The following is a 17,850-nucleotide window of genomic DNA, read 5'->3' on the forward strand; positions in this document are numbered from 1 at the left end:
TACTTGGCACTTATCTTGTGCACACACTTTCACCTTCTTCTAAGCTTTTGTAAGCTTATGCATGATAGATGCGTGCAGGTGGCGTTAGGTTACAGCAGTATTAAGCTTGGAGCATGCAGCTATCCTATGGAGCTTTGATTTCGATATATGTATTTCCCTTTTAGCATTGTATTCAAATATTTATATTAGTGGATATATGATGATGATGTTGCCATTTGTGATTTGGGTAAACTTGTGGTTATGCTCCATATAAAAAAAATCATACTGAAAATCCTCCTTGTAGGATCCCAGGATCGGAATCTGGCATATGAGTGCCGAAATCCTAGAATGGGGCACTACGGAGGCTGTCAGCGCCCGATTCGGCGATCAGGAATTTTGTGAGCCCGGTTTCTGAGTTTGGGGCGCGACAGAAGTTGGTATCAGAGCATAACTTGGGAATACCTGAGATCACATCACATATCTACTATGAACATAAAGTGGATAGGTTCCGAGTCTGAATGACTTAGCAATTTTTCAACATAGACCCTTAACGTTTATGCCTTCGATAATTCTCAAGGCTGATAGGCCCTTGTTCCTTCTTGTAGGATGAAATGGCTAGAAGATCGACCTGAGAGAATCCTGCTCCACCACCTGCAACTCTCGCTCTACCTACTGCGACTCCCACTCCACCACCAGATATTCCTGATTTCCAGCCCGAGGATGCCACTCCTTTACCTGAAACCAGTGCGGATCCGACCATACCTGTGAGTGCCACCTAGGTGCAGCAAATGCTTCAGGCGATGACCGCTATTCTTCAAGGACAGAGTAGGCGTCCCACTATTATACCATCCGAGGCTAAGTAGGAGCGTGTGAGCGTCCTTCTCAAGGACTTCCGAAAGCACCATCCTCCACGTTTCCAAGGCAAGTCTGACCCTACTGCAGCGGAGATATGGTGCTCAGAGGTGGAGAAGATATTTGACACCATGAGATGTACGACCCAGCAGCAAGTCCCCTTAACTGTATTCCTTCTCGAGGGTGAGGCTCAGCATTGGTGGGCATCTATAGCCTGATCTGTAATGACTGATTTCGAGTGGACCTGGGAGGACTTTGTAGACCGGTTTGACTGGAAGTACTTTCCCGAGCATGTGCGCCAGTAGCGTACATTAGAGTTTGAGACTCTGGTTTAGGGAGACATGATGGTGTCCCAGTATGAGGCACGTTTTGTCGCACTGTTGAGATTCACGACTTACCTTATTGATGATGAGGGGTGGAAGGCCCGCCGTTTTGAGAACGGTTTGCGTCCTGCCCTCAGGAGTCATGTGATCGGACACATGCTTCCGACTTGTGAGCAAATTGTGGAGAGGGCCCAAATCTACGAGTCAGATTGGGCTAGTTTACAGAGAGCCCGTGACCTGAGGGGAGATCAGAAGAGGAAGGAGCCCTCCAGTAGCTCCCAGCCACAACAGCATCATTCACAGCAGCGACGCACACTCGCCCAGCATTCTGAGCACCAGTGGCACCCCCAGCACCACCTTCGAGACCGTTCCCAGGTATCTGCTTTGGATGCGGTAGAACAGGACATCGCGTGCATAAGTGTCCCCATTCGCAGCAGCAGCCGCTAAGGGCACCGCATCCACCCCCGCGATAGTCACCACAGCATCAACAGCTGAGGGCACCATATCAGCCTCTGTGATAGCCCCCAAAGCAACAGCAGGGATTGCAGCACCAGCCTCCGGGACCTCCCCCGCAGCAGCAGAGACCTCATTAGGGACCTGCACCTCCCCAGCGGGCCCAGGGTAGATTTTATGCCGCCCAGCAGGACCCTCAGTCGTCAGGAGCAGTGGTCGATGATTCGTGTAACTTGGCCCCTACACCGTCTTCCCAGATTTTTCATGAATGAGGCATCATGGGAGTTAGAGCTTGAGATTTGTGGGCGTTATCCCTATCCCTTAGATGTTTAATTATGTTGGTATGTTGTGTTCTGATTTTATATATATATATATATATATATATATATATATATATATATATATATATATATATAGCGGTGTGGTTTCCCTATCTTGGTAAGCTCTGTATTGGTTATGTTATGATTAAATTTCGAAGACAATTTCTTATTACGTGGGGAGAGTTGTAAGACACGTATCCTAGTCCATACTGTTTCGACGAATCCCGCGATCCTTCCCGTCGAATTCTGACAACCTGCAACCGATAATCAATGTTTGCACACGACCTTAAGTCGTATCCTGTAGAATTGAGTTGGCTTTATCCGAGACTTATACCATTGCAACCACACCATCGCCGCGGTTCCAACATTGCGTCTTATGTACCGATCCGATACCCTAGGAGGAAGATGCGGGCCAACGTTTATTTTGAAGAAACGCCACGCGTTTTTAATCCCAAGAGAATCTCTACAACATGTCAAATCAATCCCATCAATCACCTCATGTCAAGTACAAAGCAACCCATGCTTTCTTTCTCCACAAGTCAAGCAAACCCAAAGTCAACCAATCCATCACCTCATCCATCACTATCTCTCCTTACAACTCTCTCTCTCCCTCAAATTCCAAGAAACAAAAATCTCAAGCAAAAGAGTGGACGTCCATGGTTTTCTAAGAGAGAGAAAGTGCATGTGTATGGCCCACTTTCCCATCCCAAATCCATCATCCTAGCCATTCAACTCTCATCTTCCACCATCAAAGTGAAACACAAGGAGACCGGCGTTCCAATGGACCGAGAAGATCAAACGGTGGGTGCTCATTAGGCTAGATTTTTCATGTTTTGATGAAGGGCCAAGTGAGGCCTACCGATTAATGGTATGGATCTCACTTGGGACCCTAGATGTGGCCGATGGCCCATCTTGATTTTATTACCATTCCATGATGGGGCCATTCTCCATGGACCCCATCATGATGTTTACTTTCTAGTCTAAAAAGGGGTCATCTAGACCTTACATCTTGGTGGAGAAGGGATCTCCACCGTTGATCTTTAATTTGGTGGGCCCACATGCAATGGGACTTACTTGATGTATGATTGGATGCTTGAAACGGAGGGTCCATAGTGCCGGGGTCCCTCCATCACACATGTCCCGTCTCTCTCTCTCTCTTTTCTCTCTCTCTTTTTCTTTTTATGTGATGATATGTCCATGTGGCCCACCCGAATGGACCCCACCATAAAGCATGTATTTGATCCAAGTGATTTGTAGGTGGGGCCCACTTGTATATATGTTGTTCCACACCACCCAGCTATGTGGTGACCCACCTGAGTAAAGCCCACTTGTTTACATGTGTTATGCTAAAACCGTCCAGCGTCCAGGGACGCTGGACGTGAAAGGAAAAAAATATATGTTAGCTTGATTCTCAAGCTTTGGAGAGGGTCGTCCATGTAGGCCCCACCTCGATGTAAGTATCCAATCCATGCCGTCCATCCTATTTACCAGCTCATTTTAGGCGTTGAGCCGAAAAATGAAGCTGATCCAACTTTCTCGTAGGCCATACCTTAACAAACACTGATTCTCACCGTTTAAAGTCACCTAAAATTTTCTACATGCTAAAAGATGCCCAATATTGGGCTTGATGGGTGGATTATGGACTATGGAATCCATTGGGTGGGTCGGATTCACCCGATGCGGGCTCTACCACGGAAAAACCGTGAAAAAATGCAATTTTCAATATATATATATATATATATATATATATATATATATATATATATATATATAATTCATCGGACTAAAACAATGCCTGCGGCATCTAGAGGGCGGATGAACAGGGACCCACAGTCCTAGCCGTGGGCCCCACCATGATGTGTGTTATGTATCCACTCCGACCACTCGGTGGGCCCTTAGGGCAACGGGTTGCCCTTTAAAAATTAGGCCCATCCAAAGCTCAGGTGGCCCACACCACAGGAAACAGTAGGGCTGAACCGTCTGCCATTGAAACCCTTTTTGGGTCCACAGAAGTTTTGGATCAAGATGAAATTTATTTTTACTCTTCATCTAGGTCTGCGTGACCTTATGGACAGATGGGATGGCATATAAGCATTATGGTGGGCCCCACATGGGACCCACAGTGATGTATGTGTTCATTCTCACCGTCCATTGACAGTGGACGGTGAAACCAATCCCCACCCCCCCTGTGTTCTATCCACACCGTCCAGAAGACGGTGTGTGTGCGTGTGCATGTGTGTGCATGTGTGTGTGCGTGTGTGTAGATATATTTATATATATATATATATATAATATTGTATATATATACTGTATATAAATTATATATTATATTATACATAATATATATATGATGGTGGGCCTTCATGTGGACCCCCCACCATGATGCTTGTGTTGCATACAAACTGTCCAACCATTTTGAAAGCTCTTTTTACAAGCTTGAGACTAAAAATAAGACAAATCTATAGTTCAAGTGGACCCCACCTTGGTATATGTATGACGCCCATTTTGACTTAATTGTGGTCGTCCATTGAGGCCCACCTTGGTGCATATATAAGGCCCAAGTGATTAGGCTCATCTTGTCATATTTATAGCCGTTGTTTAGGCCCACCTTGATGTACTTTGTGGCCCATCCATTAGGCCCACTTTGATGTATTTCGTGGCCTAATCAAGAGGCCCACTTTGATATACATGTGACTCATCAGGATGTATCTTTGACCCATGAGCGGGGCCCACCTGTTGTGTGTTTTGAGGCCCAGGTGCAGGGCCCACCTATTATGTATTTGAGGCCCGTGTATTGAGGCCCATTGTGATGTATTTGGGGCCCATGGGTCGAGGCCCATTGTGATGTATTAGGGCCCATGGGTTGAAGCCCATTGTAATGTATAAGGGCCCGTGAGTTGAGGCCCATTGTGCTGTATTTGGAGCCCATTGGGTTAAGGCCCATTGTGTGTATTAGGGCCGTGAGTTAAGGCCCATTTGATGCATTTGAGGCCCATGGGTTGAGGCCCAATGGGATGTATACAAGGTCTATTACATTGTGTGATTCCACCATGGGTTATGTAATGACATTTATGGCAGACCGTGCCTTGGGAGCGATGTTGGTTTGACGTCCACATTGTAAGAATAATGTTGGTTAAATGTCCACATTATAACTCTCCTTAGGGCCCATTGATAGGCCCATACTTATTGATAATTCATCACTTTATAACATGCTTAGTATAGCTCCATGATTCATGCCCATATGCATCATATGTATGCTTGATATGAGGAATGTTTGATCATAGCATAAGCCGTTGGGCTGAAGCATTTATGGGACTCCTTATGAGGCAGAGTGCCCCACATGATTGTGTGGTACACGCAGGATTGCTGCATGAATGTACGGTGTGAATCATGCATCTCGCATATATGTGACTTGATCATTGTATGCCTTAGCGACATCAGGACCGTGACCTCCACAGGTACATCATGGATGGCCAGATGGGACACCGAAAATATTTGGTTCTAGCACTATGGGCACTTAGAATGTCCTTGGGTGAAAATTCCAGAACCTCCAAGGCCAGGAGTAGCCCCAACGTCTAAACTGAGTGGAACATGAGTGCCCGAGTGCCGAATACCAGTAAGCCGCGTCTCCCACTGTGTCGTGGTCAGTTGGGAGGGGGTGTGGCCTTATCCCCCTGAGTGAGGGGGCTATAAGCTAGGATGAGTATGACCAGCATGTAAATGGGTCCGCTATCGATAGGCCGGGTAGGTATTGGCAGACTACTGGTCAGGCGGATAGTGAGGTCTATTCCACTCGCTGGGCTGTGCAGCTAGGGAGGAGGCAGTCGGTGTCGAGTGTAATAAACCCCGGTGATTTCCCCAGAAAGCAACCGTACTGATATGTGGACTTATTGAGTAGGAGTTGCATATTCATTCATTCATTCATCCACTATCTACCTGGGCTGGTGGTGCGTAACTATTTGTTAGGTGTACCATCGCATGGCTGGGATTTCGGTTGGACGCGCGACTAACCTGAGATCAGAAGTTTACCACATTGTGCCTGACTATCCAAATTTAGGTATGGGACTGGTTTGGATAGATTTCTCTTGTGATGGACCCCATAGCCTGTGATACTTCGTACTATCATCCCGACTTCACATTCCCGCATGGTTATTTCATTCGCACCGCATATTACATTACATCTGCAGTACTTACTATTTTGAGTTATTATGTTTTTGCACTTATATGGCCTAGATGAGGTTGACAGTATTTGTGGCTCGTCATGATTTGCATATTGCATTGCATCCTCAGCATCTGTTATTGTCTTATTATGTTTTGCATTGCATAGCCTTGGTACGGCTGATAGCACTCATGGACTTACCTGTATATTTTCGCTTACTCTGATATCGTATGATTCATGATCTTGTCAGTATTTCTGCTTATTCCGATGATGTATGATTTATGGGCTTTATGGTATACTTAGCACTTATCTTGTGCACACACTTTCACTACCTTCTAAGCTTTCGTAAGCTTATGCACGATAGATGCGTGCAGGTGACGTTAGGTTGCAGCAGCATTAAGCTTGGAGCATGCATATCCTCTGGAGTTTTGATTTCGATATATGTATTTCTCTTTCAGCATTGTATTCAAATATTTATATTAGTGGATATATGATTATGATGTTGCCCTTCGTGATTTGGGTAAACTTGTGGTTATGCTCTATACAAAAAAAAAAATTATATTGAAAATCCTCCTTGTAAGTTCCCAGGATCGGAATCTGGCATATGAGTGCTGGAATCCGAGAATGGGGCACTACGGAGGCTGTCGGCACCAGATTCGGTGATCGGGAATTTTGTGAGCCCGGTTTCCGAGTTTGGGGTGTGATAATGAGCTCAAAAATGAGGCACCTGTAAAACTCAAGTGGACCACACCATAGAAACCTATGGATATTAAATAACTATTGTTGAAACTTTCCTAGGATCCAATGTGACGTTTATTTCCAATATAACCTCTTCATAAGGTCACATGTACCTAGATGAGAATGGAAAAAACACAAATATCAGCTTGATTATGGCATTCTTTGGACCTAAGAGGTTTTCAACCGCAGGCGCGCAATTTTAACTATTTCCTGCAGTGTGGCCCACTTGAGCCTTATATCTACCCCTTTTTTTAAAAAAAATAAAAAAATAAAAAAAATCTTATGCTCCCAAATCATATGAAAAAGTGGATGGGCGGTGTGGATAAAAATATACATCACGATAGGTGCCATAGAGCCACTGACAAGGACGCCAATCTCTGGTTGGCATCACTCACAGATTTCTTGATAAAGCCTTTCTAAGAAAGTTCCTGCATTGGGATGTAAGGTGGGGTCCAGCATGATGTTTATGAAATCCGACTTGTTCATCCATTTTTTCAGTTATTTTAGGACATGCAATAAAAAATGAGGAGGATCCAAAACTCAAGTGGGCCATACTAGATGAAACAGTGGGGAAATGAATGCCTCCCATTGAAACCTTCCTAGGCTCCACCTTGATGTTTATATGCCATCCAAACCATTTATAAGGTCATTTTCATTGAGATGAAGCAAAAATACCAAAAACTTAACTGATACAAAACTTTTATGGCCATATAATTATTTCAATGGTGGTCACTAAATCCCCACTATTTCCTCTTGTGTGGCCTATTCGAGTTTTGATCCACCTTATTTTTGGTTGCATGTCCTAAAATAAGATCGAAAAATTGATGGATGGGTTGGATTTCTCACAAACATCACAGTAGGCCCCACCCACAATCCTTACGCAGAAACTTCCGGCGAAAGGCGTTTGCATTAATTCTGCGTCCCATTCAGATTGCCCACTGACTCTGCTAATAATGAGAATGGATTAGACCATGCTCTTTGTCCCCCACTATAATATATGTGCTTTAGTCATACCATTCATCTATTTTTCCAGATCATTTTAATGCATTGACCTAAAAATGAGATAGATCAAAATCTTATGTGGACCACACCACAAGAAAACAATGGTGATTAAACACACGTCATTAAAAACTTTCTAAGCCCACTGTAATGCTAATTTATCATCCAACTTGTTGATTAGGTTAGACAAACATGGATGAAGGGAAAACAAAAATATTAGGTTCATCCGTAACTTTTTTGTCCCCACAAAGCTTTTAATAGTGGGCATTCGATCACCACTATTTCCTATGGTCGAGTCCACATGAAATTTAGATCTTCCTCATTTTTTGGATCATTCCCCTCAAATGATCCGAAAAAAATGGATGGACAGTGTGGATAAAGAATGTACATTATGGTGGGGCCACACATTACCATTCAATAGCCACCTCACTGTAGCAACACCAGTAAGCAGTCCCCATCCAAATCCAGTATGCTACTGGGAAGCGGATTTCTTGCTAAAACCTTTTGGAGGAAGTTCCTGTGCTCGAAACATAGGTGGGCCCACCTTAATGAGAAATACACCCTATACATCTATTTTGTGAGTTTATTTTAGGACATGGGACCAAAAGTAAGTCGAATCCAATACTCAAGTGGGATGAAAATGTGAGGATTGAACGTCCACAACTGAAATATTCGTGGGGCCACATAAGTTTTAAATCAAGGTAATATTTGTGTTCACAGTTCATCCCATCAGGAATGACGTTATGAACGATATGCACAATGATACGAATGGCATTTAAACATCACGGTCGACCCCATGGAGGTTTCAACTATAGGAATTTCCCTACCCACCTTTCCTTTAGTGCGGCCCACTTGAATCTTGGATCCTGCTCACTTTTGGTCTCAAGTCCTAAAATGCTCTCACAGTACGGATGGACGGGGTAGATTTCTCACAAACATCATGGTGGGCCCTACCTATGTTTCTAGTTTAGCAACTTACTGCTAAAGGCTTTCCAGGAAATCCGCGTCCATGCTAATGCCAACGGCGCAGTACTAGGAGGCAATCCATGAAAGCCTTTTGCAGTAAATTCCGATGTTGGGATGCAAGGTGAGGCCTATTGTGATGTTTGTGAGAAATCTATCTCGTACATCTGTTTTGCAAACACAATTTAGGACATTTCAACAAAAATGAGGTGGATCCAAAACTCAAGTGGAACACAAGTGGATCACATGAGAGGAAAAATTGGGGAAAGAAATTCTTTCCGTTGAAACCATTCTAGCCTCGACCTTAATGTTTATAGGCCATACAAACCATTTACAAGGTAATTCCCATTGGGATGAATTTAAAAAAAAAAAAAAAAAAAAAAAAACACTAACATGATACAAAACTATTGTGTCCAAATGAATATATCAATGGTGGTAACTGAATTCCAACTGTTTCCACTCATGTGGCTCACTTGAATTTTTGATCCACCTAATTTTTGGTGGAAAGTCCTAAAATGAGCTCATAAAATGGATGGACAGGGTGGATTTCCCACAAACATCACAGTGGGCCCACCTTGCATCCCATTTTAGAAACCATTCGCTGGAAATCTGGGTCTTGAGTGGGGTAGTACCTAACCCGCGCCCATCCGGATCCACCCAATGTGGGCACCATTGTCTCACCATTTCTTATGGTGTGGTCCTCCAAAGATTAGGATTTACTTCAATTTTGGGCCCATGCCTTAAAATGAGATGGCTAAGGGGATGGATAAAGTGGATATAAAACAAATACATTATAGTGGACGCCATGATACCCAACATATCAAATACAATGAGAAAAGAGTGGTGTTCACATTTAGGTTTTACTAAAACACAACAAACCTCTCATTCACTTCTCCATTGCATCATTGGTTGTTTCTTTAGTTTCTTTGTATAAGATTAGATTATTTTTATTTTTTACTCTGCTATTTTATGGATAATGATATTTTAATATTCTATTAAATACTTTAGTTTATTTGAATTAAATGGAATGATTTTATTTTTATTTAATAAAAAATAATTTCTACGGAATGTAAAACATTTCAAACAGGAAATAGGGAAAATGTGTCAAATTAACAAATTTCAAACATTTCATAGGTTTATTAACAAACAAGTTGTTTCAAATTCAATACTTAATTTTCAGACTTCAATAATAGTTATCAAACAAGTTTTCCGACTTCAGATTTAGACATCGTGTTTAGATTATAGATTCATGCCTCAGATTTCATATTTCGATTTTAGACTTCAGATTTAACAAACGGGGCCTAAGTAAGCTACTCAAAAGATCATTTATGAATCCATTTTTTGTTTTTATTTTTTACTTTGAACAATGTGGGACAATGCAAAAATAAATAAATAATAATAATAATAAATCACATTTTCACACTTTTTTCAAAAAGACTTTTGGAGGAAAACAAGTTTTTTTATTTTGATTTTTATGAAAATCAAGTGCATCTATTTTATTTAACTAATAGAGGAGGAATTCTCAATAATCCATCTATCATGGTAGCCTGCATATTATAGAGGCCACAACATGCACTGTCCATATCATCATATTTCATTACATGTGGCCCCAATGGTTAGTGACACACAATGGATCCTAAGTCTTAATATGCCATCTACCAATGGTGGGTGGGAATTTTATAACAAATGGGCTTCTAAAAATTCATATTCAAACTTTACTAGATTCCTACTAACCATCCTTGAATGGCCATCTTTAAACCATGAAAGATTATGAGAGGGTTAAAGAATATTCCAATGATTAGATAAATAATTACCCTTTAAAAAAAGCATTTCATTGATATCAAAGGAAAATAGAGAGAAGCATTTCCTTAGGGGGGGGGGGGGGGGGACCACAGACAAAAGGGGCTGGCCCCCCTATCATATCTATACAAGATAAACATTAATGGACCTTCCGAATTGAGCCGAAACCCGCTTTGTCCATAAATAATCACCCCTTAACCAAACGTGGGAGATCGAGAAATGAACGAAAGAGACTGGTCACCTGGTTAGCACTGCCCTCCTTTGCCAGACCATCGGCCAGGCCATTAGCCTCCCTCAGAATAAGAGAAAACACAAAAGGACCTCTCCTTATGAGATTGCTAATTCCTTCCACCCAATACCTTTACATCCAGGAGGGACTAGAGATGCCTTCAATGCAGTCAATCAGCCAAAGTGTCATTTGGACACTACCAAATAAGTAGCTTAAAAAAATCTTATGTAAGTCAATCGGTTACATATATATATATATATATATTATATTTAACAACTTTATAATAGTTTCTTTGGTCAACTTAGTCAAAGTGTCATTTGGACACTACCAAATAAGTAGCTTAAAAAAATCTTATGTAAGTTAATAAGTTATATATATATATATATATTTAATTAAGTTAGTTTGATTATTAAACTTAACTAAATAGCTTTTAAGCCTTGCACAAAACCTTAGGATCTAGCCTCCCAAAACAAACTAGAATTATGGGATAATAAAGCAATGAAATAAATCAAAGCATAAACCACACGACACCAAGGAATTTTACATGGAAAACCCTTAAAGATGTAAAAACCACGGGACCTCGTCCAGATCAACAATCCACTATAAAGCAGAACGTTACAAACGATCACAAGTACACACCGCTTGGATCTAACCTTCTTCACTCATGCAGGAGTGGATGAACAATAATAGAATAATAACAACAGAGGGATCTTGCCGATCACGAGGACGTAGAAGCGCTGAGATGTGGACTGCGAAGTAGATCACCTCTACGATTAGAATCTCCCTTCCACAAGCTTCCTCTCTCTGTTTCTCTCTCCCACTCTCTCTCACCTTTAATAGCCCTAAGCCCTCCTAGAAAACCTTTAAGAAACCTTAGAATACCCTTGAATATACCCCAATCTTGCATACACCTCTTTATATAATAATAGAAAGAGGTAAAATCAAAATAGGAAAAAGTTTCCGTAGAATTTGCGTTTCCGCAATCGCATCTGCGTAACTCTTCGATGATATCGAAGGTCTCTCGATGACAGCCTTCGATATCATCTAAGGTCCTTCAATGATATCGAAACAGGACCAAAACTGTCCAGCAACTAGGGTGAAAATTTTTGACAATTATCAATGTCATCGAGTAACCTTCGATGACAGGCTGCGATATCAGCTAAGGTCCTTCAATAATATTGAAATAGGACCAAAACTATCCACTGACCAGTGGTGAAAAATCCTAACAATTATCGATGATATCGAAACTGGTTTGATTTCATCGAACCCAGCAATGAGGAGAAAATCCCCATCAAATACCTCCTTTTTCAACGAAGGAGGAATTCACCTTCTTCAAGTCAGTCTGGTTTCTACAAACCTCAAACTTGCCCTTAATCAAAGCCTTGGTCATCATGTCTGACCCATTATCGTCTGTGTGGATCTTCTCAAGCTGTAACACCTTCTGTTCCAAAGTATTCCTAATCCAGTGATACCGAATCTCTATGTGCTTCGACTTAAAGTGCTAACTTGGATTCTTGCTCAAGTGTATAGCACTTTGACTATCGTAATAGACCATGTGCTGCTCCTACTTTAGGCTTAGTTCCTATAGGAACCTCTTTATCCAAAGCATCTCTTTACATGCATTATGACTGTAATTTACTTGGCCTCTATCGTTGACAATGCTACGACCTTCTGTAGCTTGCTTTGTTAAGAAATCGCTCCCCCTGCAAACGTGAACATGAACCCCAATATAGGCTTCCTGGAATCTATGTTACTTGTCATATCTGCATCTGTGTAGCCCTCTAACACAAGTTTTCCGTCACCATAGCATAGGCTCGACCTGAATGAGCCTCTTAGTAACCGCAGTATCCATTTCACAGCTGCCCAATGCTCTTTGCCGAGATTGTCAAGATACCGGCTGACAACACCAACCGCATATGCTATGTCTGAGCGTGTACACGTCATAGCATACATCAAATTTTCTACTGCTGACGCGTAGGGTATCTTCTGCATCTCATCCACCTCTGCCTTCGTCTTGGGACATTGCTTGTCGCTCAATCTGAAGTGACTATCCAGTGGAGTACTGACCGGCTTCATTGCATTCATATTGAACTGCTCTAGGACTTTCTCAATATACAACTCTTGTGACAACCAAAGTTTCCTGCTGCTTCTGTCACGAGTTATCTCCATTCATAAGATTTGTTTAGCTGGGCCCAAGTCTTTCATCGAAAATGACTTGCCCAACTCCTATTTCAGCATGTCGATCTTCTTGATGTCTTTTCTCATGATCAGCATGTCATCAACGTATAATAGTAGAACTAAGAAATCATCATCTGAGAACTTGCATGTGAACACACAGTGGTCTGACTCCGTTCTGTCATACCCATGCTTCAACATAAATGAGTCAAACTTCTTATACCATTGCCTTGGAGCTTGTTTCAGCCCATATAAGCTCCTCCTCAGCCTATACACCATATGCTCTTTGCCCTTGACTTCGAACCCCTCTGGTTGGTGCATGTAAATCTCTTCTTCCAGGTCACCATGGAGGAAGACAGTTTTAACATCTAACTGCTCTGTCTCCAGATCCATTCTAGCCACCAACCTAAGCAACACCCGAATGGATGTCATCTTCACCACTGGTGAGAATGTCTCCTCGAAGTCTATACCTTTCCTCTGACCAAACCCTTTCACTACAAGTCTGGCCTTGAACCTCGTCTGTGAATTCTTCTGCTTAACTTTCTTTCTGAACACCCACTGTTACTCAAAGCTTTCTTGCCCTTAGGTAGTTTCACCATATCATAGGTGTGGTTTTTATGCAAGGATTTCATTTTCTCTTGCATAGCTTTTAACCACTCTCTCTTATGCTCGTCGGCTAGGGCCTCAGAATAATCTTTTGGCTCTCCCCCATCAGTGAGCATAATGTACTCATGCGGCGAGTACATCTTGGACGAATGTCTGTCCCTAAATGACCTCCTCACCTTTGGCTCAACTGGTGGATCAAGTGGGGGCTGCTCCCCTGGTCCAACTTCTAAAGGAACTCTCTTGTCCTCTGCACCTTATTGTACTCCCTCGTCATTAGGCACCACGGGAGGAATAATCGAATCCATGTCCTCTACCTCACTTGAGCTAGGTAGGTTCTTCTCTTGCTTACCAATGTCTTTTATACACTAATCTTTAAAGAAAACCACATCTCTGCTCCTGACGAGCTTCTTTTCGGTTGGATCCCATAATCTGTTACCGAACTTTTCATCACCGTACCCCAAGAACACATACTGCCTGATCTTCATATTGAGCTTAGACCTCTCATCCTTTAGTACGTGTACAGATGCCCTGTATCCAAACACCCTGAGATGACTGTACGATGGATCCTGTCCAATCCACACCTCACTACAAGAAATCCCACTTTTAGCGATGAAAATTTTCGTAGAAAAACAATTTTAGCGACAAAAATTTTCATCGCTGAATTCGTCACTAAAAGACCGAAGTAGAAAGGTTTTATCAGCAAAAAATATGAATCGTCACCAAAGGCAAGCTTTTTAGCGACGAAAATATTCGTCGCTAAAAAAACTTTACAAGACTTTTAGCAGCGAAAATTTTCGCTGCTAAAACTATTCGCTCCACTTTTAGTGATGAAAATATCCGTCGCTAAAAAAACTTCACAAGACTTTTAACAGCGAAAAAATTCACTGCTAAAAATATTCGTTCCACTTTTAGCGACGAAAATATTCGTCGCTAAAAAAACCTTACAAGACTTTCAGCAGCGAAAATATTCGCTGCTAAACATATTCGTTCCACTTTTAGCGACGAAAATTTTCGTCGCTAAAAAAACTTCATAAGACTTTTGGTAGCGAAAATTTTCGCTGCTAAATATATTCGTTCCACTTTTTGTGACGAAAATATTCGTCGCTAAAAAAACAAGACAAGACTTTTAGCAGCGAAAATATTCGCTGCTAAAAATATTCGCTCCACTTTTAGCGACAAAAAGATTCGCTGCTGAAAAACTTCACAAGACTTTCAATAGTGAAATTATTCATTGCTAAAAATATTCGTTCCACTTTTAGTGATGAAAATATTTGTTGCTAAAAAATTTACAAGACTTTTTGCTGCAAAAAATCATTACAAACCTTTTAGAAATGAACATTTTCGTCGCTAAAAAATAGGTGTTCAACTTTTACCTCCGAAAATTTTCGTAGGTAAAAGTCTTTTTTTTAAAAAAAACATTCCAGCACAAAATATTCCTGATATACACCTGTTAACACTATATTTCATCATATTCATCCTGTTATACACCTGATATATAATATATTTCATCATATTCACATTCACATCCATCCAAACATAAACTACATTCATCCAAACATAAACAATCTTATTCACATCACATTCATTCACGCATAAATACATATAAACTTAACATCATAAACAAATATAAAAAAATCATAAAGATGAAGGCGGAGGTTGTGAGGCATCCTTGGGTAAGCGTGCAGCGAGAGCCTGAAACATCTCCGTCATCCGTCGCTTATGCTCCACCCACATCTCCTCCATCCTCCTATCCTGCTCCTCTCTCTGCTTCGCCAGCTGATCCTCCATCCTCCTGTCCTGCTCCTCCCTCTGCCTCGCCAGCTCCTCCTCCATCCTCCTCGCCAGCTCCTTCATCCTCCTCTCCTACTCCTCCCTCTGCCTCACTGGCTCCTCTCTCTACCTATCCAGCTGATCTCTGATGTCATTGGTGACGACCCGTAGCTGCTGAACCTCTCTCTCTGCGGTATCAGCTCGGCGTACGGCGTTATCGCCAAGGACGATGGATCGGCTGGAGGCAACTCTAGTGGGTGCCATGAGCTTGCCACCATGGCCAAGCCCATGCACATATCCAGAACAGGTGCAAGCACCTGACTCAGGATCTCTGGCTTACTCTGCTGAGCACCATCGTGAGTGGGCTGACTGCATAAGGTGTCCATCTCCTCCTGTAATGAAAATATATGAATTTTCATAATAAATGACATCATTATAATTTAATGCAATTAAATTTTATAATGTAAGATTTTTTACCCAAATCTAACTAGCTCTAGGATGTACCTGATCCCGTCGCCTACCGACAGTGAGTCCCTCTATAAAAGTCTACTAGTCTGGGTTCTTAGCCAGTGACGGAATCTAGTTGCACAATCGAAAAGATAATAGAGTTAATATAAATGCATGAAAAGAATATATAAACGTAATAATTACCAGTACTTTCTTACCATGTCATGACGATGTCGTACAAATGACTTTGAACCAGCTATGTGGTTCACTTCTAACTTTTCCCTATTGTCAGAATTTATTTTGCTCCTCTTCTGAGCACATTATTCATAATACATTATTATTAATTATGAATTTAATTATTACGTTAAGATATTGTAAATATGTAAATATTACCTGAAAAGAATCAGACGAAAACCTATCGCAGAATATTCGTCAATCCTCATTGGTCACGTGCGGCAGTGCGAACTGTACGGCCTCCTCGTAGCTCGCACATCGCTTATACTGCTGGTGTAACTTACCATGGTAATCCTTGAACCGCTCCTTCATCATGTGATCGACGGCATGAAAGATGTGTGGAACACTCAAATTCAAGTCAAATTTATCCTACAGTTTCGTAAATAATAGATTAAGGTAATAAACTTATTAAGAAAATAACTTAACCGTAAATAAACTTTTATAAAATAAATTTTAATTTACTAAAATTTACCTAAAGGTGTTGACGGATGAGCTGTCGCGCATCATCGATCATGTCTCCCCAACGGGGGGTGGTGGGGGGATCAGATATCGGCATAATACACCGACCTCTGATGTAAACAATATGGCATTGTTCCCAATAGGTCTAATGCAGTCCTGTAGGAACTCTACCGTCACCCTACCCTCACACATAATTTGCTCTAAAAGCAACCCACGCGTGAGTCCACGTCCTTGTCCACTGGTCGACAATGTTGTTGCAAAAGAAATATGTAAGTCTAAACATAAACAGAAATTATTAAAAGAAATATATGTCTAGACTTACATGCAGTGCCCGATGTATGCGTGACTAAGGGATCAGACGCCTAAGATGCAACATGTGACGGCAATGCTGGCTCCGTCGCATCATGGGTAGAAGGGGTAAATCCAGTGCATGAATGATATACTCTTCCACCTGGTGCCATCACTAAATATGTGCGAGCTATGAACTTATAAATTTAAACAATGTCAATACAAGTGGAATATACTAAAACATTATACAAGTAGTGTTGATGGTACAATGCATTTGTGCTTATGCTTAAAGAGATGATTAAAATATGATTATACCATTACATTATAATGCAAACAGAATATAATAAAACTGTAAACTTTAATCTATAACCATTGAAAATTCCATTACATATTGTCATTCTATATTAAATACACGTATTTCGTTTACGAATTGAGAAATGACATGTAAATCATGTGTACATTTAATAATTGTCATCTGTATCACTATCGCTTAGGGCTATTTTTTCTTCACCATCACTATCACTTATCAGTATTTCTTCCTCATTGTCTGCAACGTCGTCATCAATGAAACTACTATCATCTCTGACAATATCATGTATTATTGAGGCATCAACATGATTAGGTGGCACATCATCTCTGTCTAATTGCACCACATCAATATCAACACTTGAATCAGTCCCTGTATCCTTAGATGGCATGTCTTTTTGATATGCTTGTTTAACCTTAGACGTGTCATTTCGCTCGTCCTCGCTATTTTCAACTTCTGGTACGGAAACATCAAATACGTTTCTGGGCTTTATTTTCTGCACCACGTGCCCAGAGCCGCTTAACTCGGTGTCAGCGAGGTAAAATACTTGTTCGGCTTGGCTGGCGAGGACAAATGGGTCGTCCTTAAACCACTTCCAAGTATAGGTTAAGTATAGGTTATAAGTCTAGGTTTATGTTATAGGTTAAGGTTTTGGGATTTGAGAATAGGTTTAGGTTAAGGTTATAAGTATGGGTTATAGGTTAAGGTTTATGTTTAGGAAATCGGGTTCGGGTTCAGGATCAGGTTTA

At 41.4% G+C, this 17,850-nt stretch overlaps 1 protein-coding gene across 1 annotated transcript; it reads right to left on the bottom strand.

Moving 5' to 3' along the window:
* Window positions 1–1,451: 1,451 nt before the first annotated feature.
* LOC131220274 (uncharacterized) lies at window positions 1,452–12,759 on the bottom strand. Its single transcript, XM_058215225.1, has 3 exons — window positions 12,635–12,759; window positions 12,455–12,518; window positions 1,452–1,751 (listed from the first exon to the last, which is right to left on the bottom strand). The coding sequence occupies exons 1-3, from the start codon at window positions 12,757–12,759 to the stop codon at window positions 1,452–1,454; spliced, it is 489 nt and encodes a 162-aa protein (XP_058071208.1).
* Between the last annotated feature and the right edge of the window lie 5,091 nt (window positions 12,760–17,850).

This window comes from Magnolia sinica, chromosome 12 (assembly GCF_029962835.1).
Source record: "Magnolia sinica isolate HGM2019 chromosome 12, MsV1, whole genome shotgun sequence".
Lineage (NCBI taxonomy): Eukaryota > Viridiplantae > Streptophyta > Magnoliopsida > Magnoliales > Magnoliaceae > Magnolia > Magnolia sinica.

Bases quoted from the DNA above. Each gene is read 5' to 3' on its own strand.
- LOC131220274 (XM_058215225.1), bottom strand. From the start codon at position 12,759: ATGACGTGTACACGCTCAGACATAGCATATGCGGTTGGTGTTGTCAGC. The intron at 12,519-12,634 runs GTCGAGCCTATG...TCACGTTTGCAG, and splicing joins TTACTAAGAGGCTCATTCAG to GGGGAGCGATTTCTTAACAA. The intron at 1,752-12,454 runs GTAAATTACAGT...GGGGAGGTGCAG, and splicing joins TTGTCAACGATAGAGGCCAA to GTCCCTAATGAGGTCTCTGC.